Source organism: Protopterus annectens, chromosome 14.part0, assembly GCF_019279795.1.
Source record: "Protopterus annectens isolate FY-2018-M chromosome 14.part0, PAN1.0, whole genome shotgun sequence".
In the NCBI taxonomy this organism is placed as follows: domain Eukaryota; kingdom Metazoa; phylum Chordata; order Ceratodontiformes; family Protopteridae; genus Protopterus; species Protopterus annectens.
In genome coordinates this window covers 860826001-860851624 of record NC_056748.1, presented here as the reverse complement: position 1 = coordinate 860851624, position 25624 = coordinate 860826001, and the positions used below count along the sequence as shown (strand labels likewise).

General features: G+C 39.5%; 1 protein-coding gene across 1 annotated transcript in view; it reads left to right on the top strand.

Moving 5' to 3' along the window:
- The window catches only part of LOC122789302 (broad substrate specificity ATP-binding cassette transporter ABCG2-like), a 707388-nt gene that overhangs the window by 573458 nt on the left and 108306 nt on the right, over window positions 1–25624 (top strand). The window contains exon 14 of the mRNA XM_044056623.1: window positions 25264–25353. Coding sequence (XP_043912558.1) covers window positions 25264–25353 — 90 coding nt within the window. The remainder of the gene's footprint in view (window positions 1–25263; window positions 25354–25624) is intronic.

Below are 25624 nucleotides of genomic sequence, written 5' to 3'. Positions count from 1 at the left end.
TCACGAAGGTTCTGGCTCCAGTGGTAGCTTTCTTCAGGCTAAGAGGAATACAAATCTATCCTTATTTGGACGATTGCCTGATTCTGGCCCAAGGAAAGGACGAACTTCTTCATCATTTACAGTATGTGATGGCAGTGTTAAGATGCCTGGGGTATTCTGTGAACGAAATAAAGTCCAGTCTAGTACCCTCTCAGGACATGTGCTTTCTGGGTGTGAGACTGAATACAGCATCCCAGATGGCCTTTTGACCCCGGACAAACAAAGAATCTTTCTTTACTTCCTCCAATTGTCTCGTCAGTCCAGGCTGACTGCAAGGACAGTCCTTCAAGCCTTGGGGTTCATGGCATCTTGTATTCTGGTACTTCCCAATGCCAAACTGCATATGAGGAAGCTACAATGGTATCTCAAAAATGTATGGATGCAGCACTGCCAAGATTTGGACACTGTCATTCAGATAATACCTTGCATTCAAAAGGAATTTTTGTGGTGGGCTCAGGAATGTCACCTAAACAAGGGACTCTCTGTGACCCGACCAGAGCGGCAAGTCAGATTTTAACGACAGATGCCTCAGACAAAGCTTGGGGAGCTCATCTAAATGGAAAATGGGTACAAGACACGTGGCCTGCCAGACTTCTACATTTACATATCAACTTGAAGGAGATGTTAGCAGTCCAATTTGCATTGATAGCTTTCAAGGATTTACTTCTTCCAGGGCAGGTGTTGATTCAAACAGACAACACAACTGTCATGTGGTACATCAACAAGCAAGGGGACGATTCATATCTTCTATGCAGACAAGCAATGATTTTGTGGGAGACTGCTCTCAGTTTACAGCTAAATCTTCAGGCAAGGTTTCTGCCAGGAGCACAGAACTCCTTAGCAGATGTGTTGAGCAGACAAATTATGGATCCCTCGAGTGGAAATTGATCCTCATGTATTTCAGAAATTGACAGTGTTATGGGGAACTCCAGACATAGATCTGTTCGCTTCTCCACTAAATTACCAGCTGCCAAAGTTTTGCACAAAAAGGTTTCATCACACAGCTTGGAAAGTGGATGCTCTCTCATTCAATTGGAGCAATCTTCACGTGTATGCCTTTCCACCTCTGCCTCTCCTCCCAAAGGTACTCCTGAAGGTCAGACAGGACAAGCCAAACATGATTTTAATAGCTCCGGATTGGCCTCGACAGCACTGGTACCCATTACTGAGAAGTCTGGAGCCTCCATGGCCTTTGCCTCGATTCCTCACCTGCTGTCTCAGGAGAACAGTCATTTACTCAATGTCAAACTTCACTCTACATCTAACAGCCTGTCATATTCTGTTTTAAACCCTGAGGGTCTCAGCTTCCACAACAAGTTTTGAATGTTATTTTGGAGGCCAGAAGGCCTAGTACAAGGAAAGTTTACGCAGATAAATGGAGGGGATATTTATTTTGGAGTACAGCAAAGGACTTTGATGTTTCTAAACCTAATTTAAGTGTTGCTCTTCAATACCTTACTGAGTTATTGGACAAAGGTTTGTCCTTCTCCTCTATAAAGGTTCATGCTGCAGCGATTTCTGCTCACTATGACTGTGACCCACCATTATTTTCTCATCCTTTGTTTAAACAATTCCTTAGAGGGGCAAAGAATATAAGACCCCAGAGCTCCTACTCCTGCTTGGGATCTCAATTTTGTGTTGGAGAAACTCACTCTACAACCTTTTGAGCCTGCAGCAACTGCAGAGTTGAAATATTTATCATGGAAGACTGCTTTTTTGTTGGCCATTACCTCTGTGAGAAGGGTTTCTGAATTACAGGCCCTTATGGCGGTTGAGCCTTTCTTAATTTTCCACAAGGATAGGGTGTCTTTAACTAACCCTTCTTTTATGCCTAAAGTGGTTTCTAGTGTGGCTTTAAACCAAACTATTCATTTGCCTACTTTTTATGCAAACCCCAAAATAAAGGGGAGAGGATTTTGCACACTTTGGATATACACAGACAGTTGCGATATTATTTGAGCAGAACTAAAGGGTTCAGGCAGTCTCAGCAGTTGTTTGTTTCTTTTGCTTTGGGTTCTCAGGGCAAACCTGTTTCAAAACAAACTATTTCTAAGTGGATTGGTTTTTGTATTGCTTTCTGTTATTCCCATCTTGGTAAGGAGATTCCGGCTGGGATTAGGCCTCATTCCACTAGGGCTACTGCCACTTCTACAGCTTTTTTAAGGGGTGGCTACTAAAGATATTTTGGAAGCAGCTACTTGGAGTTCAGTGCATACTTTCTCTAAGCATTACCACCTTCCACTTTACTCTAAATCTAGGGCTGGATTTGCCACTGCAATTTTACAGGGCATTTTGGCAGCCCCTAATGCTTTATAGTTTTGCCATCCTCCCTTACCTCTGCTTTGGGATTCTACCCATATGTAAGGACTGCAGCAATGTGAGATGAAGAACATAGTACAGTTTTGTACCTACCATAAATGTAGATGTTCGAAGATCCACATTGCTGCAGTCCAATTTCCCTCCTTCCCTCTGTAGTTAGAGGTGGTGGTGTGGTTTTGTACATATTGTAAATATGGTTAGTGCAGGGGTGGTTGGTTATTTTTTTTTGCTGTTTTTGGCTTTGGCCTTTCTTGTTAGGGCCTTCTGACATCTGGGGCAAGAAAAGACTGAGGATATGACGTTTGTACCCTGATGTCCTGATGTCAGTTTTAAGCGCCTTGACCGACGTCAGCCTAATACTTTGGTATTCAGGCCGACCGAGGACAGCGGACTACCCATATGTAAGGACTGCAGCAATGTGGATCTTCGAACATCTACATTTATGGTAGGTACAAAACTGTACTTTTTCAAGCAATCCAGTCATTTGCCTACCTTTTTCCCTAACCCCCAAAATGAGGGGGAAAGGATACTGCACTCTCTAGAGGTGCATAGACAGCTAAGATTTTATCCAGACAGGACTAAATCATTTAGGAAGACTGATCAATTATTAGTCAGCTTTGCCGCAGCAGCAGATGGCAAGCCCATATCCAAGCATACCATTTCCAACTGGATAGCACACTGCTTCCTTTTCTGCTACAAGCAACATGGGAAACCTCCCCTAAAGGGGGTCAGGACACATTCTACCAGAGCAACCTCCACCTCTGCTGCTTTCCTCAGAGGGGTCTCCACCAGGGACATCCTGGAGGCTGCAACATGGACATCAGTTCATGCCTTCACCAAGCATTACCACCTGCCTGTCTTCTCCAAATCCAAGGCAGGCTTTGCCACCGCAGTCTTGCCTCAACCCTTTTCTTCAGCTTTGGGAATCAACCCAAATGTGATGACTGCAACAGTGAAACATGAAGAACATAGTACAGTTGTGTACACTTACCATAAATGTAGATGTTTGAGTGTATTCATTGTTGCAGTCCTGGTTTCCCTTCCTCCCCCTTGTCTCTTTCTCTCTCTCTCTCCTTACAAGGAACTTTTGGTATTTACTTTCTACTGGTGGTGTTCTTCCACCATAACCTAGCTCCCTCTTGGGGGCTCCTGACGGTTAGGGCAAGAAAAACTGATGTAATGGCATTAGCTGCCTCATTTTATACTACTGATGACCTGGCGTCAGTCCTGGAGCGACTGCAACCGATGCAGAAATACTACGCCTCTGGTATTTGGGCCGACTGAGGGCTACCCTCACAGGGATAACCCAAATGTGATGACTGCAACAGTGAATACATGTGAACATCTACATTCATGGTAAGTGTACACAACTGTACATTTTCGAGAGTTTGGGTGTGAAATACTTAGAAAAGTTCTGTTAGTAAGATATATGGGGAGTGTGAAAGATAATATTAAAACATGATTTTTTTGAGATTGAAAATGGTGGTGGTGGTTTAAAACTGAGCTAGGCATGTTAGGGATTGACAACCCTCTAAATAATGGAAGATTGACTGAATTTACTTTATTTTTATATATTAAGTAAAGTGTCTATATAAATGATGGTCCATACAGACCCATTCATTTATAATATGTTTTTCTTTCTTCTTTGAGGTAATGTGTCCATTCTACTTTTTGCATTGTATGTGCATATATGTATACTGTATACACGCATACACACATTTATATATATATATATATATATATGTATATAGGTTCATAGGTAGGTACTAGTATCAGCCCAAGGGCCTATGTAAGCCTAGCCAACAAGGTTCCCTGGCTTACGCCACCCAAGAAAGGACATTTGTTTGAGGCCAGTAATCCTCTTTGTGAGGTACTTCGGTGGCCTTTCCAGCTGCTGCAGATGTCTTGTGAGGTACATTCCAAAAGTGGCGTTGTACTCTATAATGGGTCTGATGAGTGTCAAGTAAAGAGGAACAATGAACTCTTTTTCTTGGATGAGAACCCTTTTGTGTTTAGGTGTGCCATGTAGAAGGACTTCTTGACTACTGTGGCGATGTGACTATCAAAGGAGAGACTACTGTCTACCTGGGTCCCAAGGTCTCTTATCCCACATTCGGTGTTAAGTAGATTGCTGCCTATGTGGTAGTTTAACCAAAGGGGATGACACTGCACTTTTTGGCATTGAACTTGAGGTCATGGCTCTGACACCAGGCATCTGTCTCAGCAAGGCCCTTCTGTAGGATGTCCACATTATTTGGGGACTTGACTATGGCTCCTAGTTTGCAGTCATCTGTGAACTTCGTTAGCCAGAGGCCTTCTTTGTTAGCCTGTACTTCAGAGAAGTAGATACCAAACAGGAGAGGTCCCAGGACTGAACCCTGTGGTACTCCACTTGTCACTGGTTTGAGGTCAGATTTGGAGTCTGCAACTTTTACAATGTGGGTTCAACCCATCTTGTGACGTAGGGATTTATACCTAGTTTAGTGTGTTTAGCTATAATTCCAGAATGCGGGATGGTGTTGAAAGCCTTGGCGAGGTCAAGATAGGCTGTGTGAACCACCTTACCCTCATCTACGGCTTTGGTGACTGCCTCAAAGAAGTCGATCAGGTTCAGGAGGCATGATCTGCCTTTCACAAACCCGAACTAGGTGGGATCCAGAGTTTGGAGGTTACCAATGTCTTTGTTTATGAGTTCCATGATGATACTTTCCATGGCCTTGCAGACCAGGCTCATCAGGCTAATAGGTCGATAGTTCCTGGGATCAGTGGTGGCTCCCCCTTTGTGGAGTGGGATAACTATTGCTGTGCGCGATTCAGTGGCACAAAGCCTGATGCGAGGCTATTATTGAACATGTTGCTTAAGTGGGGAGCCAGTTTGTTCTGAAGTTCATGTAAAACGCAGCCTGGGATGTTGTCCGGTCCCATGGATGCTGTATTTTGGGCTTTAGAGAGTGCAGCTTTTACCTGTGTAGTTGTGATTACAGGGACTCTGCATTCTTCCTGTATAGATATGGGCCCTTTAGGGGGTGGGGGGTAAAGTTAGCACTGAACCTATCTGCCAGGATGTTGGCAATATCAGTTGGTTCGTAATTTTCATGCTATTGTGCTGTAACTCACAGCAGATCTGGGTGTTGCCATTGAGATTCTTGACATAGCTATATAATGCTTTGTGGTTGTCCATAGAATTAGTGATGATTTTCTTTTCGTAGCCAGCTTTGGAGGATCTTATAAGGGATCTCAGCTTCTTACTGAGGCTGACCAGGGAGCTCCTCCACTCATGGGATTTTACTCTCTTTTACAACAGTTTCTTCCTTCTGTTGTGCGGTTTGTTTATGGCATGGGACCACCAGATTGGCATGATCCATGCATTCGTGTAAGTGCTTATAGAGTGCATTTGTGTAGGATTCAGCAGTTGTAACTGTATTGTCCATCTGCATGGGTGTCATGAAGTTCAGCACTTCTGTCTTCATGGAGTTGGCTTTGGAAACATTTTTTACCATGGTTTCCTTAATGGGGGGTGGGGGCAGGATGTGGATATCCAGGGTAATTAGCTTATGGTCAGATCGGACCAACGAGGAGTTGACTTCAGGTGTGGGACACTGGTCACTCATGTTGGTAATGACTAGGTCTAGGATATTGTTGCCCCTGGTGGGGGTGTGGATAAGTTGATCCAGGGCATTGGAGTTTATGAAGTCCAGAAAGCGTTGAGCTAAGGAGTTGGTACACAAGTAGTTTTCCCAGTTAATGGTGGGGTAGTTGAAGTCGCCCATTATTAGGGTGTTTGGTTGAACCCTAATATTTTCCAGTACATCAGGAAAAGAGGAGTGGGAATCCTGGGGCATGTTGGGGATCTGTAGCAAGCTACAATTTGGATTGCAGTTTTGCCCAGAGTTAGTTGCACTTGGATAACCTCAGATGCATTATGCTGAGCAACTAGCCTGGAGGTGTGGATATCCTTAATGAATATGGACACGGTGTTTCGTCCAGGTTACATGACCTAAAACGGTGGTATGAGTTATAGCCTGGTAGTGCAGGGTGCTCGGAGCCTTGAACAAGGTCTCAGTCACTGCACAGATATCGATCTTCTCCATTTTAAGGAGTGCCTCGAGTCCATTTTGAAATTTAGACTTCTAGCATTGAGTAGCATTACCTCAGTTTTTGCTTGCCTGTTCCTGTTACAGTGGTGAATTTGTCATTTGAACCTTGTCTAAAAAAGGCACTATAGGGGTGGCAAGAGCCTTAGCCAGTATCCAGAATCCCAGGGCGACAGATGCGCAGACAGGAGCCTATGGGAGCCCTTCATTTGTTCAAACTTCAACAAAACCGAAACATATGGTCGACACCATATGAGTGAACTCTCCAAATGAAAAAACAACACAGCTCCGATCTGGCTAGAATAACTCCAGAAATGAAGAGCTTTTCGTCTTCCACCTTTGGAAGACTTCATCAGACAAAAGATAAAACTTCATACACAGTTTATTCAGCCACCATTCAATTAACTAATCTGTTGTTATATTTGCACTCATTTTATACACACTCCAGGCATATATTTAAAATGATGTTTTCCTACATTTATGGTTTTCATTCAGCATTTCTGTTCTTTGTTAGAGTACAGTTTTGCATTTTGTTTTTTCTAAAATGAAAGTTTTAAACAGAAGTTTTAAATGTATGATTTTATTTTGCTGACATGAGCTTTTTTAACACAAGAAAAAGGTTTTTGATGCAGAACACTTTTAATTATTTAACTTAGTATTTAATTAGTTAATTGAATGGTGGCTGAATCCAATTATTGTGCTTTGCTTTGGCGCCTTTTTCCCTTTAAAACTGTGTATGAAGTTTTTCTGTTTTGTCTGATGAAGTCTTCCAAAGGTGGAAGACGAAAAGCGCTTCACGTTAAACTTTTTTGGAGTTATTCTAGCCAGATCAGAGCCTGTGTTGTTTGGAGAGTTTGTTGTTCCAGTTATTTTCAACCATAAGGAGAACGTTTGAAAGGCCCGAGATGATAGTGGAGATCCACTGGGAGATTCTTCTCGCACTACAGAAAAGCTCTCGGAGTGAGACAGTTTCGAATGTTGATCATATGGTGTCGGCCATATGAGAAAGTCAGCTGAATGGTCGACATTTTCAAAAAGTAGACCCATATATGTGGTGTGTATATATATATATATATATATATATATATATATATATATAATAATATATGTGGTGTATATTATATATGTGTGTGTATATATATAATATATATATATATATATATATATATATAGACAGATAATGTATTTATTGTAAAATAGCGTGGCAAGACCCATTCATTTAGAATGTTTATTTATGTTCTCATTCTACCTTTTGCATTGTATGTATATATATGTATATATATACATACATACACACACACACAGATGTAAATAGTGTAAATAGTCTTAAGTAGAACTTTTCTTTTTTAAAAAAGTAGATACCTGGGCAAAGTGGATTTTTGTATGATTCAGCAAATAGAACCCATTATGTAACTAAATGGGGATTAAAATGTTATGTTGCAAAAAAAAATCACTGGCTTGTTCTGAGAAGACTAGAGAGAGACTACAGAATATATTCTGTTTTGTGGATTTTGATACTGGGCTATTTTCACTGTTTATGTGAGCTTTGGGAATTTTGAAAAATGTACCTTGTATGTATGTTTTTCTTAAACCTTATTGTTCACCTACATGGAGACGCCTATCAAAACACAATACAGTTCTGAAGTCAATGATTGGTCTCCTCTCACTGTTTCTTTTTTATACCATTTATCACTGCAATGCAATCTTGCTCGCATCAAAACCTGATACCTGATACTCATTGCTGCTTCCTTTTCTGCTACAAGCAACATGGAAACCTCCCTAAAGGGGGTCAGGACACATTCTACCAGAGCAACCTCCACCTCTGCTGCTTTCCTCAGAGGGGTCTCCACCAGGGACATCCTGGAGGCTGCAACATGGACATCAGTTCATGCCTTCACCAAGCATTACCACCTGCCTATCTTCTCCAAATCCAAGGCAGGCTTTGCCACTACAGTCTTGCCTCAACCCTTTTCTTCACCTTTGGGAATCAACCCAAATGTGATGACTGCAACAGTGAAACATGAAGAACATAGTACAGTTGTGTACACTTACCATAAATGTAGATGTTTGAGTGTATTCATTGTTGCAGTCCTGGTTTCCCTCCCTCCCCCTTGTCTCTTTCTCTCTCTCTCCTTACAAGGAACTTTTGGTATTTACTTTCTACTGGTGGTGTTCTTCCACCATAACCTAGCTCCCTCTTGGGGGCTCCTGACGGTTAGGGCAAGAAAAACTGATGTAATGGCATCAGCTGCCTCATTTTATACTACTGATGACCTGGCGTCAGTCCTGGAGCGACGGCAACCGACGCAGAAATACTACACCTCTGGTATTTGGGCCGACTGAGGGCTACCCTCACAGGGATAACCCAAATGTGATGACTGCAACAGTGAATACACTTGAACATCTACATTCATGGTAAGTGTACACAACTGTACATTTTCGAGAGTTTGGGTGTGAAATACTTAGAAAAGTTCTGTTAGTAAGATATATGGGGAGTGTGAAAGATAATATTAAAACATGATTTTTTTTAGATGGAAAATGGTGGTGGTGGTTTAAAACTGAGCTAGGCATGTTAGGGATTGACAACCCTCTAAATAATGGAAGATTGACTGAATTTACTTTATTTTTATATATTAAGTAAAGTGTCTATATAAATGATGGTCCATACAGACCCATTCATTTATAATATGTTTTTCTTTCCTCTTTGAGATAATGTGTCCATTCTACTTTTTGCATTGTATGTGCATATATGTATACTGTATACATGCATACACACATTTATATATATATATATATATATATATATATATATATATATATATATATAGGTTCATAGGTAGGTACTAGTATCAGCCCAAGGGCCTATGTAAGCCTAGCCAACAAGGTTCCCTGGCTTACGCCACCCAAGAAAGGACATTTGTTTGAGGCCAGTAATCCTCTTTGTGAGGTACTTCTGTGGCCTTTCCAGCTGCTGCAGATGTCTTGTGAGGTACATTCCAAAAGTGGCGTTGTACTCTATAATGGGTCTAATGAGTGTCAAGTAGAGAGGAACAATGACCTCTTTTTTCCTGGATGAGAACCCTTTTATGATGAGGTGTGCCACGTAGAAGGACTTCCTGACTACTGTGGCGATGTGACTATCAAAGGAGAGACTACTGTCCACCTGGGTCCCAAGGTTTCTTATCACACATTCGGTGTTAAGTAGATTGCTGCCTATGTGGTAGTTTATGGGTACAACGTTTTTACCAAAGGGGATGACACTGCACTTTTTGGCATTGAACTTGAGGTCATGGCTCTGACACCAGGCATCTGTCTCAGCAAGGCCCTTCTGTAGGATGTCCACATTATTTGGGGACTTGACTATGGCTCCTAGTTTGCAGTCATCTGTGAACTTCATTAGCCAGAGGCCTTCTGTGTTAGCCTGTACTTCAGAGAATTAGATACCAAACAGGAGAGGTCCCAGGACTGAACCCTGTGGTACTCCACTTGTCACTGTTTTGAGGTCAGATTTGGAGTCTGCAACTTTTACAGTGTGGGTTCTGTCAGTGAGTCAGTTGGCAACCCATCTTGTGACGTAGGGATTTATACCTAGTTTAGTGTGTTTAGCTATAATTCCAGAATGCGGGATGGTGTTGAAAGCCTTGGCGAGGTCAAGATAGGCTGTGTGAACCACCTTACCCTCATCTACAGCTTTGGTGACTGCCTCAACGAAGTCGATCAGGTTCAGGAGGCATGATCTGCCTTTCACAATCCCGAACTAGGTGGGATCCAGAGTTTGGAGGTTACCAATGTCTTTGTTTATGAGTTCCATGATGATACTTTCCATGGCCTTGCAGACCAGGTTCATCAGGCTAATAGGTCGATAGTTCCTGGGATCAGTGGTGGCTCCCCCTTTGTGGAGTGGGATAACTATTGCTGTGCGCCATTCAGTGGCACAAAGCCTGATGCGAGGCTATAATTGAACATGTTGCTTAAGTGGGGAGCCAGTTTGTTCTGAAGTTCATGTAAAACGCAGCCTGGGATGTTGTCCGGTCCCATGGATGCTGTATTTTGGCCTTTAGAGAGTGCAGCTTTTACCTGTGTAGTTGTGATTACAGGGACTCTGCATACTTCCTGTATAGATATGGGCCCTTTAGGGGGTGGGGGGTAAAGTTAGCACTGAACCTATCTGCCAGGATGTTGGCAATATCAGTTGGTTCGTAATTTTCGTGCTATTGTGCTGTAACTCAGAGCAGATCTGGGTGTTGCCATTGAGATTCTTGACATAGCTATATAATGCTTTGTGGTTGTCCTTAGAATTAGTGGCAATCTGGTTTTCATAGCCAGCTTTGGAGAATCTTATAAGGGATCTCAGCTTCTTACTGAGGCTGACCAGGGAGCTCCTCCACTCATGGGATTTTGCTCTCTTTTACAACAGTTTCTTCCTTCTGTTGTACGGTTTGTTTATGGCAGGGGACCACCAGATTGGCACGATCCATGCATTCGTGTAAGTGCTTATAGAGTGCATTTGTGTAGGATTCAGCAGTTGTAACTGTATTGTCCATCTGCATGGGTGTCATGAAGTTCAGCACTTCTTTCTTAAGAAGCATGGAGTTGGCTTTGGAAACATTTTTTACCATGGTTTCCTTAATGGGGGGTGGGGGCAGGATGTGGATATCAAGGGTAATTAGCTTATGGTCAGATCGGACCAACGAGGAGTTGACTTCAGGTGTGGGACACTGGTCATTCATGTTGGTAATGACTAGGTCTAGGATATTGTTGCCCCTGGTGGGGGTGTGGATAAGTTGATCCAGGGCATTGGAGTTTATGAAGTCCAGAAAGCGTTGAGCTAAGGAGTTGGTACACAAGTAGTTTTCCCAGTTAATGGTGGGGTAGTTGAAGTCACCCATTATTAGGGTGTTTGGTTGAACCCTAATATTTTCCAGTACATCAGGAAAAGAGGAGTGGGAATCCTGGGGCATGTTGGGGGATCTGTAGCAAGCTACAATTTGGATTGCAGTTTTGCCCAGAGTTAGTTGCACTTGGATAACCTCAGATGCATTATGCTGAGCAACTAGCCTGGAGGTGTGGATATCCTTAATGAATATGGACACACCTCTGTCTTTGGTGTTTCGGTCCAGGTTACATGGCCGAAACGTGTGGTATGAGTTATAGCCTGGTAGTGCAGGGGTGCTCTCGGGAGCCTTGAACAAGGTCTCAGTTTGTCTCAGGCACAGATATCGATCTTCTCCATTTTAAGGAGTGTCTTGAGTGAGTCCATTTTGAGATTTAGACTTCTAGCATTGAGTAGCATTACCCTCAGTTTTTGCTTGCCTGTTCCTGTTACAGTGGTGAATTTGTCATTTGAACCTTGCCTAAAAAAGGCACTATAGGGGCGGCAAGAGCCTTAGCCAGTATCCAGAATCCCAGGGGCGACAGATGCAGGCCATCTGTAGCAAAGCATCGTGGTCTATCGACCATGTCATCCCAAGCAGACAGGAGCCCTATGGGAGCCCTTCATTTGTTCAAACTTTCAAATGTTCGAAACTCATATGGCCGACACCATATGAGTGAACTCTCCAAAATGAAAAAAACAACACAGGCTCCGATCTGGCTAGAATAACTCCAGAAAAAGTTTAATGTGAAAAGCTTTTTGTCTTCCACCTTTGGAAGACTTCATCAGACAAAAGATAAAAACTTCATACACAGTTTTAAAAGGAAAAAGGCACCAAAGCACAGTAATTGGATTCAGCCACCATTCAATTAACTAATCTGTTGTTATATTTGTACTCATTTTATACTTATTATTATTACATTCTTTTCTTCTTTCACACTCCAAGCATATATTTAAAATTATGTTTTCCTACATTTATGCTTTTCATTCAGCATTTCTGTTCTTTGTTAGAGTACAGTTTTGCATTTTGTTTTTTCTAAAATGAAAGTTTTAAACAGAAGTTTTAAATGTATGATTTTATTTTGCTGACATGAGCTTTTTTAACACAAGAAAAAGGTTTTTGATGCAGAACACTTTTAATTATTTAACTTAGTATTTCATTAGTTAATTTAATGGTGGCTGAATCCAATTATTGTGCTTTGCTTTGGCGCCTTTTTCCCTTTAAAACTGTGTATGAAGTTTTTTTGTTTTGTCTGATGAAGTCTTCCAAAGGTGGAAGACGAAAAGCGTTTCACGTTAAACTTTTTTGGAGTTATTCTAGCCAGATCAGAGACTGTGTTGTTTGGAGAGTTTGTTGTTCCAGTTATTTTCAACCATATGAGTGAACGTTTGAAAGGCCGACAAATGATAGTGAAGATCCCACTACAGTGCGGGACTGGGAGATTCCCCTTTCCTGCACTGTAGTGCGATCTCGGAGTGAGACAGTTTCACTGTGTTTACAGGTAGGTAACTAGTGCTATTTCAGGATGTCGGTCTTTCGGAATGTTGATCATATGGTGTCGGCCATATGAAAGTCAGCATTCTGAATGGTCGACATTTTGAAGTAGACCCATATATATGTGTATATATATATATATATATATATATATATATATATATATATATAATATATGTGTGTGTATATATTATATGTGTGTGTGTATATATATAATATATATATATATATATATATATATATAGACAGATAATGTATTTATTGTAAAATAGCGTGGCAAGACCCATTCATTTAGAATGTTTATTTATGTTCTCATTCTACTTTTGCATTGTATGTTCATATATGTATATACACATACATACACACACACACACATATATATATATATATATCTATATATATATATATATATATGTGTGTGTGTGTGTGTGTGTGCATAGATATATAATGTATTCATTGTAAAATAGTGTGGTAATTATCAGATTGGTGTGTAATATGGATGTAAATAGTGTAAATAGTCTTAAGTAGAACTTTTGTTTTTAAAAAAGTAGATACCTTGGGCAAAGTGGATTTCTGTATGATTCAGCAAATAGAACCCATTATGTAACTAAATGGGGATTAAAAGAGAGTGATGTAGTCATACCAAACAGAGAAACTGGTCTCTCAGAGAAAGAGAATCATTTCTTGGAACATTGGCTTTGGGTGTTATGTTGCAAAAAAAATCACTGGCTTGTTCTGAGAAGACTAGGACATCTTTCTCAGAAGGATTCCAGGGAGAGAGACGCTCTACAGAATATATTCTGTTTTGTGGATTTTGATACTTGGGCTATTTTGGAAGTGTTGCACTGTTTATGTGAGAGCTTTGGGAATTTTGAAAAAATGTACTCTGTATGTTTTTCTTTCTTGTATGATTTTTATATACATTTTATGTGCAAAACACACACACACACACAAAATAATCTTCTGAAAAAATGATCACAAAATAAAGTGACTTGGCCCTCTTCTATAACAAATATGCTCTACCCCTCATGCTGACCACAAAACCCACTCAGCTGTTCACTAACATGGAGACGCCCATCAAAACACAATACAATTCTGAATTCAATGGTCTTTGCAGGGTGGGCTCCCTCATACGTCGCTTTTTTATACCATTTCTGAGATCACACAGCAGTTGGGAAAGGACGTATCCCCTATCACTGCAATGCAATCTTGCTCGCATCAAAACCTGATACCTGATACTCATTGAAACGGTAGTAACATGAAGTCCCCCCATCATGGACATATTCCCTTATATTACCTATTTTAAAACTGGATAAGGATCCTACAAAGTGCTCATCATACAGATCCATTTCACTTTTAAATGTGGACTATAAGGTGTTCATGTCCATTTTAGTTAACAGAATTAATCTACTTATACCTAAACTAATCAACAGTGATCAAACTGGGTTTATTTTAAATAGACAAGTACAGGATAACATAATCAGAAGACATATATTAGTGGACTATGCAAATAAAAATAAAAAATAACTTTCTATCATAACTCTTGATTTTGATAAGGCTTTTGACTCAGTTAATTGATGATACCTGTTTAGAACACTTCTCACCTGAGCTAATTGCATTAATTTCTAAGTTATGCAATAACTCTTGTGCTTCTGTTAAAATAGGTTATTTTCTTTCTAATTCTGTTAAATTACAAAAAGGCACAAAACAAGGCTGTCTATTATCACCTTTACTTTTTCCATTAAGTATAGAACCCTATGCAAAAAGTATTAGATTCAATAAGAGTATTGATGGTATCAAAATAAAAGAAGATTTTGTTGATATTTTACTAACAATGTGAAATATACAGAACTCATTAGAACATACAGTTAGTTCTTTGAATCAGTTTGAAGAAATCTTGAACTTAAGATTTAATCATAATTAAACAAGTACATAAGTAATAAAAAATTAAATAATGCATACAAAAATATTCTAATTTCAATTGGAATAAATGAAATAATTTAGTATAGCCATTCTGTCTTATAATAAAGAAATTATACAAACTTTCAACATGTTGATATTTTAAGTTTAGTCACAAATTGGAACAAATTCTTCTTTATCATGAAAGAATGGTTAATGATTATTAACATGGTAATTCTCCCTACAATACTGTTTGTCTTACAATCTTTAGTACTATCTCCACCAAAAAAAATGATGAAGATAAATAACATTCTACTTATTTATTAATTTTGTTTTGCATCCTAATAAACCAAAAGTTTCCTTTGGCACAGAAAAGGTTGGGATAATGGTGGAATAAGATACCTGTTATTCAATTGTGTGAACTTCCAACAATTGCAAAAGTTATAGCATTGTGGATAAATTCATCATATGTTTCAAAATGGAAACAAATACATCAAGAAATGTTATTAGTAAACAATAAATATATCACAACCAATCATAAATAGTTCCTAATTGTATCTGGTTATTAAAAGATTTTTGCATAAATGGAATTACACCCTCTTCTCAAATTACCTACTTAAATAACATCATTTCCTCTTTCCAAAAGTTCATACATTCTAACCATTCTGTTAAAGATGTAATATTTTCTATATTTGCAATTGCATATACAAATGACTGCTTAAAAACTCATAAGTTGAACAAAATGCTAGTGTTGAAACAACAACATAACTTCATTTATTGGCTGAATTCTTAAATGGTACTGATGTATATACTGCTGAAAATGTAAGGTCCAAATACAGTCAAGATTCCGAGAAATGATTAATTGTACAAATACTTAGAGACTTTGTGAACACAGAGATTGAGATATTTAACCTAGAAAAGAAATTGTTCTCTGAATTATTGGAAATCTTAATTCACCGCTTTACTGAGTGGCAGTGGAGCCACGAGTTCGACCGGCGCCTGCCAGCCAACCAATCTTCCCCAGAAGGCACACACCACAGGCACACCTAGGGTCAATTAGAGTGTGTCCAATCACCCTGCATGATGTTTGGGGGATGTGGGACCGAGGAAGAGAGGAACCCCCACGACCAGACCACAGGGAGGACATGCAGACTCAGAGGCAGACCCAGGCCCCACCCGAACCAACCAGAGAACCTCTTGCTGTGAGGTGGCAATGCTAACCACTGCACCACCGTGGCCGCCCCCATTGGAAATCTTAATAAATGTCTCTAATAATGCAATGAAAAATAAATCATATTTGTCACAAATTAATAAAATTCCTAAGTTAGATTTCACATATTTAGACAATTCCTATTGGAACTATTCCTCAATTTAATAATAAAGACCTCTCTAAAATATATAAAAAAATAATATTAAAATTTACAGATAAAACTGCATCTTAATTATATTAGAACATTTTCACTTGGAAATTTTTACATAGAGTTTTTGTCACTCTTAACAAAATTACAGTTATGTATAAATCAAATAGAATTAAAAGCTGGAGAGGTGATTCTGAAATAATAGCTGACTGAACGCATGTGGTATATGAATGTGAAGTCATCTTACTTCTTGGAAAGCAGTGAATAACTTCATTCAAGCTGTATGGTCAGATAGATGTAATATTTCTAATGCTTTAGTTTTATTTAATGCTCCAATTCCCCGAGATAATTCCAAAAAACTAAGTGCCTCTTCTTTGGTCTATTCTTGCTATTGCCAGAAAAGTAATCACTAAAAATTGGAAAAGTAAAGTTACCCACTCTATTGTTGAATTTTAGTATGGCAAAAATTGTTTGCAGTATTGAATTGCATACTGTAAAGATGAGAACTTTTAATATTATACATTCATATAAAACTTAGCTTAAACTTAAAGACTGACTTAAAATATTAATTGTTATTTATGTATAACTTTGATGTGTTGATCAGCTGTGGACCTATGTAAATAGTTATTTGTTTGTTTTATAGTTGATTTATTTACTGTTTTAAAATAAATAAAAAATTAAAAAAAAACACTAGCAACAATAAAAATAAAATGTGCTGGCATCTTCCTGCAAACATTCTATTTAACAGTGCAGACTTTCAACCTCTGTTCTGTTCAGGACACTTGTGGTAAGCTTTGTACTCGGTAGCCTAAATGGAACCTCCCTCCCTCTCTCCCTGTGTGTGTGTGTGTGTGTGTGTGTGTGTGTGTGTGTGTGTGTGTGTGTGTATGGGTCTACTTCTGATTGTCGAAAACTCACTTTCTTGACAACCAGAAGATCGAACCCATTTAAGCGAAAGTGTACTAAATCAAAAGTTCACTGTCGCAAAAGCTGTTTTTCCAAAAACGCATTATAGTGGGGATAAGGAAATATATCCTTTTCTCCACTGTAGTGTGATCTCGGAGTTAGTATATTTAAGTAGGGGGGGTGTGGGGGCACAGCACCCCACATGGGAAGTGCAGGGGGGGCTTGCCCCCCTGCAAAATACTGTTTAAAGCAGTTTTGTTTTTTTCTGGTTCAGAGAACCAGCTTTTGTGAAAGTGCACTTTTGATCTAGTGCACTTTTGCTTTAATGGGTTTCGACATTGCTTGATCGAGATTGTGAGATTTCGATCAAGCAACATAGACCCATATATATATATATATATATATATATATATATATATATATATAGGGGCCAAGAACACCGCTTACATGGCACCTGATAGTATCCCAGTCTGTATTCTGCACCATCTCCAGCAAGTATTAGCTTCACAATTGAGCACCCTTATTCAACCACAGCCCATGTACAGGCTGCGTTCCAGCAGAGTGGAGAACCACCATTGTCATCCCCTTGCACAAAGGTGGTGCCACTACTGACCTGGGAAACTATCATCCCATTAGCTTGACAAAATATATGTAAAGCCATGGAGTACATTATTATGGATCTCATAAACAAGGACATAGCCAATTTCCAAGCACTTGACCCCACCCAATTTAAATTTGTCAGGGGCAGATCTTGCCTACTCAGTCTAGTTGACTTCTTTGGAACTGTCACCAAGGCCCTGGATGAGGTAAAGTCGGTGCATACAGCTTACCTTGACCTGGCCAATGCCTTTGACAAAATCCCCCACTTGGGCATCATCGAAAAGCTAACACAACTTGGTGTTAATCCCTATCATATCAGGTAGGTGGAAACTGGCTCACAGCTAGGACCCACAAGGTGAAAATAGGCTCAACCAACTCTGACAGCAGACCTGTCACTAGTGGTGTTCCCCAGGGATCTGTCCTGGGACCCTTACTGTTTGGCATCTACTTCTCAGAGGTCGGGCAAAGAAAAAGGGCCTATGGCTGACCAAGTTTGCAGATGCCTGTAAGTTGGGTGCTGTCATTGACTCCCCAAATGATGTTAACATACTGCAAGAGGGTCTCACAGCTATAAATAACTGGTGCCAAAGGCATGGCCTTAAGCTAAATGCAAAAAAATGTATTATCATACCATTCGGCAAAAACACAGCCCCTACTGATTGCCACATCAACAGCAACTCCCTAAGTACACAACCTGTGGTGAGAGACCTGGGTACTCAGGATGACAACAATCTCACATTCGACTGTCATGTGGCAGCAGTGGTCAGAAAAGCCTTTTACTTGGTTCATCTCATAAGTAAAGGGACTGCATCCAGAAAAAAGGAGGTTATTACCTCTCTGTACTCCTCTGTCATTAGACCCATAATTGAGTATAACGCCCCATTTGGTATGTACCTCTCCAAACATCTGCACCAACTGGAAAGGCCACAGAAATACCTTACAAAGAGAATCCAAGGCCTCCAACACCTGGCTTATGTGGACAGGCTCAAAACACTCTCTCTCTACTCGGTATCATACAAATTGCTCAGAGGTGATCTGTGTCTCACCTACAAGGCAATATCGGACCCTGCCTCACTAGAGATGTTCCATATCCTTAAGTCTAACTCCTTGCACATTACCCACTCGATAGGCCTAAATCTAATATGCGACATCAACAAAACCTGCTGGAAAGACAGGTTTGTCTCTCAGAGGCTGCCCCGTCTTTGGAATAGACTTCCCATACATGTCAAACAGAGTACCTCGCTGACCCACTTCAAGCGCAACCTTGATGAGCGGATGGGAAACCACAAATTTGTCCCAGGGGTTCCAGTTTTGTAAGGGCCCTAAGGCCATTAGCCTAGTAACTGCCTATGATCCTATAGTTGTACGTATGTACATGCACACACACACACACACACACACACATATATATATATATATATATATATATATATGTGTGTATATATATATATATATATATATGTGTGTATATATATATATATATATATATATATATATATAATATATGTGTGTGTGTGTATATGTATATGTCTGTGTGAGTGTATGTATGTATGTGTGTGTGTATTTATATATATATATATATATATATATATATATATATATATATATATATAATATGTGTATATATGCATATTATATTGTATTTCATTTGGTTGACACTTGTTTTTGCGACACAAATGAACTGCTGTACATTTTGATCAAAGGGGTACTAGTGAGAGCACTGGTTTGGGCAAATTCTGGTTAGTCAAAAAAGGTAAGTAGTGCGACTGGGTGTTGGATTGCAAGTATGTGTGTGCATCTGCGCACACATGCATGGGCAGAAACTCACATGTTTAGTACTAGTGTTATTGAAAGGCGTTTTTAATGTAAGCTGCTCATTGGGGTTAGCACACATTATTAAGGTAGATCAGGGGGACCCCCCCCTTTTTTTTTTTAAACAAAGATCAATAGATACAGTCAAATTAACATTGGTTTATGACTCGTTATCATATCATTTGTTACTGAAAAGTACGTTCCAGGCTTCAGTATTATCTAGGTAACAGCTTGCTAATTTTTTAGTGACATAAATTTAATCCGTAATCCCTATTAGATAGAATTTCTATGATATGCCTTTGTAGACCTCTTAAGTATATACTGAAGCATAGCTGGCTCAATCAGCATCCTGTGCTTGTGTCACAACTGTCCAAAGAACAAAAATAAAAGACTTCTGCAGAAAGTTGGCTGGCTTCCTGCAGAGAGTACCCAGTCCATGCCCCCTTCAAGTTCTTCAAGTGAAGAGCAAAAAAAAAAAAAAAACACCGCTCCTTCTACTGCTGTCACACCAACCAAGTAGTTAGATTAACGACACACCCTGCCCCCTTCCTTGTGCAATACTCAGTCAGGTCACAATTTTGCTCCCTGTTCCCTCACCCTCCTTCCTCTCATTTTAGTAAAAAATAAATAAATAAAAAGAAGAAAAAAGTCTGTTTTTTTTAAACTGTAGCAAGCAGCTTGATACAGTGTAGCTAGCTGTTGCTACAGTTCAGACCACACAAAGAGTGCTACATCACTCGTGTTTGACCAGAAACATGGCAACAGCTTTTAATAGCCAGTATTTCACTAAAAAAATGATCGAGAATCAGGATGATGGATTGGATGGTCAATCACACCACCTAACACTTTGCATCTGGGGCAGATGCCCCCTTCACTGCATCCTAGATATGCTACTGAATGTATACACTAGCTGCAAAGTTAATGTTTGCATGTAGACTTTTCTCTCAAAAGGTACTTGTATGACCTTATATGTCTTTGTATATATTGCAGCATAAGTGCTTGATGAACTAGTTATGTTTATTGTATTTAACTGTCTGAAAATAAGTTATGCTTGCAGTCAATGTCATTCACTTTGAAAATTAATGCAATATTTGTATTATGTAGTTTAGTGACGTTTTATTTGAGGTGTTATTCAGAGATCTGTCTTAGGACAGTTCTGCTTCACCAGTCTTTGCTTTATCTGATAACTATGCATATATCTTATATCTTATACATTTGTTCTCAGATAATCTTGTATTATATGTACTTAATGTATATTATTTTTGTTCAGTCGTAGCTGTAAATCATTGTTTTAGCTCACATTGCTCTTCATTGTATTATGTACTATCTTGTCTTGATGTTCGTGGTATTTATCGATTTATGAATTTAAAGGCCATCTCCCTGACATTACACTGCATTTAGACTTTCCTGCTAGATAATCCTGGTCAATAAATGTAAGTAAATAAATACATAAAAGTAAAATATATTCTAGAAGAATTGAATCTGTTGGTGGAAACCTTGTTTTTTAGTTTAGGATTTGACTTCTTCAGAATACTTTTCCTGTCATCTTCTCAAAGTAAGTAACTTTTGAAGCCGGCCTGTTTTCCTTCCTGCAGAATGCAGTTCTACCCGAGTTCTGCACCCTGTAACAGGTACGAAATATTGAAACATAACTACATTCTTACTGGAATGTTGGGAAGGTTCTTTTATACTTGCCCCAACTTCCCTCTTATTCTTTGCACTCCTAGTGCAATACCATGCAGAAAGCCCAGGACGCACACTTGTTACCAAATAAATTCTTTATTCTAGGTTCTGAGAATCATGGTCTTTCCATAGACTGTTTTGGTCAGAACTCTAGGGTTCTATCATTGTGGCAGTATAATTCCCTCCCTGCAGAATATTGGCTGTTGCATTACTTCCTGTTCAGGTAGTTGATCTGCTGAGAAATCCTGGAGTTCTTATACTTAAATGGTTCACCGTCTGGAGTGAGCAACATTTTCCCTTTCCTCCAGTTACAAGTCTGGTTTATCTTGGCCATCTTTTTTTTTTTTTGAGCTAGATCTTGAAGTTACTTCACCATCATGTTTCATTTTTCAGCAGTCCCAGTGCTCAGTGTATCATGATCTGGTGGAAGGCAGAATTCTGGTACTGGCAGATTAGTGAAAGATTTTAATAAGCACAGTTTCATTTCTTTCAGTGCAGAATGTGACTCTACTTTGGGTTTAAATAACTGACTTAACAATCTGTCCTGTCTGGGCAGTAGAAGCAACTGGACTGATCATCTGATGCCTGCTTACGCTGTCAGTGAACTCCTCACAAGTTCAAGCTCCTCTCATGGCCCATAATCCCTTTCTCTGAAAGGAAATAACCAGATCTTATTGCTTCCATTGAAGCCCAACAATGCATCTGAATAGCTCAAGCCATTGAGAATATTTTTCCTAAATTCTGGTCCAAATAAGTGACCCATTTGTAACTTTTTATTACTGATTATTTTAAATCTTGTCTTTGACAGTATTTGAGCTGCTGTAACACTTTTCTAAAGTCCGTGTTCATTTCTCCTGCTTTTCTCTCTCTGTTCTTCCTTCCTTTCTTGTACCCTCTCCAATCCTCATCAGTTTTCTGTTTTTTTCTCTCCTTTAACTTTCATTTCTGTCAGGTTAACAACTGCTTATGTGCCAGTGTTTGGCTGTTGTTACCTTTGGTATAGTTGTATTTCTGGCGGTAGCATATTTAGTCAGACTAGTTTGGTCATGGATTAGGAATCCGAGACTGGGATTAAGAAGTGTAAGAAATGCGGGCATATGATTCCGCCATGACCCTCAAGACTTGTGGTAAGCCACCCCAGTGGTCAGAGAGGCAGGGAGGGATGAGCTTTTGCTTTTCTAGGTGACAGGGTGTTCAGAGATGATGCTTCCTAAGGGGAGGTGTAATACAAACAAGGAATTGCCTTCATATGGAGTTGGCAAGCGTGGGAGGTGGGGAATTGAATTGTGGGTAGGGCATATAAAAAATAGATGGAAACTCAGATGGCTGAGCTCCCAAGACACTCATAGTGTCCACAGCTGGTCCCAGCAATACCTCAGTAGTCTAGGGAGGTATTAGAATGGTTGGTAGACTTGACATGGGTGTGGGGGGTGGGTTGGTAGGAAGAGGTCTGATATGACCAAAAAAAAAAGACTTATGCTTGGTGTGTTTGGGGTTGGGATATTTGGATAGTGAGTGTTCCATCTCTAATAATTTCAGTATATATGTGTGCACTCTGTGATAATAGAAGCAAATTAGTTTTGAAAGAGCTTCTGTGAATGGAAGCAGCAGGTACAGACACTTCACATGCACAGGAGAAAGAGAAGACTACACCTAAGGTTGTCAGGCCAGAATAAAGGAGAGAAATGATGAGTATATGATTTTAGAGAGGCTGCCCCCCCCCCGAAAAGCTCCTAGCACTACTACCCCCATACATACTCCTGCACTTTCTTCATCTGTCACCCCAGCCAGGTCTCTCTCCCTCCCCATCAGGATTTGTCTTATACTAACTAAGCTTCGAGGAGGATGGACAGTTTTTCCTCTGAATAGGAATTATTGAGGTTTATATCTTCAAGACCAGCTTCTGTCTCTTCATTATTTTCTTACAGGTCCCGTAGAAGCCCTACTCCTTTGTATTGGGAGTGTGTGATGTTGCCTTTGTGAAAGCCCAACTACCCATTTGAATCATTTAGTTCAGTAGACCTGAAGTCTGTATCTTGTAGATCATTTCTGTTGGTGACCTAAATCTTATCCAGGTACATCACAATGTTCTGTGCTATAAAAAGCCTAACCCTGTATTCCTCAGGGTTCAGATCTTTGTCTTGAGTGATCCTAGTTTATTGATTTCTGGGTCATTGCTTCCTCAGTCTCTCCATCAGTTGATTTTTTTTTTACTTTCAGTTATGGTTCTTCTCTACTGGCTTCCTAAGCAAACCCAAGTGGAGAAGTTGTGTGCTTTCTCTGCTCCTGTTGTGGTGGGCTTTTGATGTTACCAAACTGACCTTTCTGGATGGACTGCCAGCTGAACTGTGTATGTCAACAGAAATTTGATAGGCTTACACCAGTGCAGTAATGGGACTTTCCACTTGCGTGAGGTATTGACTGTAGTGAAGACATGGGAATGTGTCTGCAGTCTTTGGTGCAAACGTTTTCCAAGTAGAACAATTTTGTTTTCCACTTTTTTGAGATAATAACCAAAAGCAAACACATACAGGATGCAGACTACCAAAGCAGTGACCCATTTTTTGGTACTGGAGGAGAAGTTATTGTTTTTCAACTAGAACCACAGAAACAGGAACACAGTGCTCAAAACCAAATTGTCAACATAATACACAATAAGAGCACTCGTTTAATGCCTGCGACACTCCTCGGTGTATAGTCCACAGTTTAAGCATGCCGCACACTATAAACTAGCCTTTTCAGGCTACTAAAAAATGTTTTTAGCAGCCTGAAAAGGCTAGTTTATAGTGTGTGGAGTGCTTAATAAACTGTGGATTATACACCACCGAGTGTTGTGGGCTTTATCCAAGTGCTCTTATTGTGTATTAAGTTATTGTTTTTGTTTGTTTGTTTTTACAAAATAAAATTGGTTGCACTTTGCAAGTTGCATTATGTTAATTTGTAATGCTGTTTTCTCTTTATTTTTGCAGGAGCCTTTGGGCATCACAAGCTGTGTCTATTTTTCTTTTTTTTCATTTTAGTAATATAATTTGTCTGATGTTTGTTGACATCAGAGACCTTCTTATATAGTAGATAATTGATCATAACAGTTGACCCATAGGCCTTTGAACTGGCTCCAATGTTAGGTAGTTATTCTCTTGCATAGCATGCTTCAGCAGTTGCATTGTGGAAGTAGGACCCTTTTCTAAGCAAACTTCAAGATTATAATTGTGCAAACTTGTCCCTTATTTTGTAATTTTTCTTTTCAGCAGAACCATCTTTTTTGAGCGTTGGACAGGAGTGGGTATTCACTGGGATATGTTTACTACTTAATGGCGGACCCCTTGTGGGCCAAATGAGTTATGAAATTGCTCTTCTGTGAAATCTGAAGTTTTAACAATGTACAGGTTGCTGAAGGAATTGTTCTGTCCACTGCAGAAGTCCTTCTGGAAAGGCAACAGATAGGATGAGCCCTCACATTTCTGTTATTTCACTATGCACTTTAAATAACTAGAACTACAATATAGCTGATGTATTTGATTTTTCTTGCCTCATGTCAAAACGTGAATCTGTTCCTGGTGTACTTTTCTTGTACCATATGGAAACCCAAAGATACTTTTCAGTTATGGTACTGTGTTTAAATTTCTTCCCTCACTAGTGTATATTAGTAGGTAGTAATGCACGGAGATTCCATAGGAAGTTGCCAAAGAAACATTACACTTTATTTTTGTTGTAATGATGTGTACTTTTGGGCAGCCTGTTTTGACTTTAAAAAGGAATTAAAAGATCCAATCAACTTATAGGCTGCCTTAGCTGTATGTGAGTAATCTAAGTCAAGTTTAAATATGCTATTGATAAAGGCTGACACTTTGTTGTTTAATGCTTTTTTATTTCAAAAGGCTGTTTATTTACAAGTATTAGGCAGTTTAGCATTCTTTTACCCATATAACTTTGTGTCACATGAGCAGCAGTAAACTTGCTTTATTTCTATCATGCATGATCAGTTATTAATGAAAATCATTAATGTATTATTTTCCTTCAGTGACAATCATTTTCTGTTAACTTGGTCTGCATCACAGGCTGCTTTCAGCATTTTACTGACAAATAGCAAAAGTAACAGATGTTCAGGTTTTGTATATGATATTACTACCTTGCAGCACTGGAACATTAACCATACTGTGCAATGTGTCTCATTCTGTCATTCAGGTGTTTGGAGGCTTTTTGGTGAATCTTAATGCAATGTTAGACTGGCTTTCTTGGATCAAGTGGATTAGTATCTTTCGCTATGGGATGAATGTAAGTGCCTGCAACTCTGTCTGATCATCATAACATTAACGCATTGCATGTAGTAAAACATGTGTTAGTAAGGTTTCGGTCAAAGGCTTAGGTTAGTTTCACAAAACATTCACGCAGGGCATTTTCTGTCAAAATCAAATTGCAAAAACTATATTTCCTGAGTTAGTTTTCTTGTATAGAGCAAGCTGCCACAGTTACCCATGCAGGGCACCTGAAACCCTTTTGCTATTGTAGGTCACTTCTGTGGGCACTGCAAAAAATGGAGGTAATC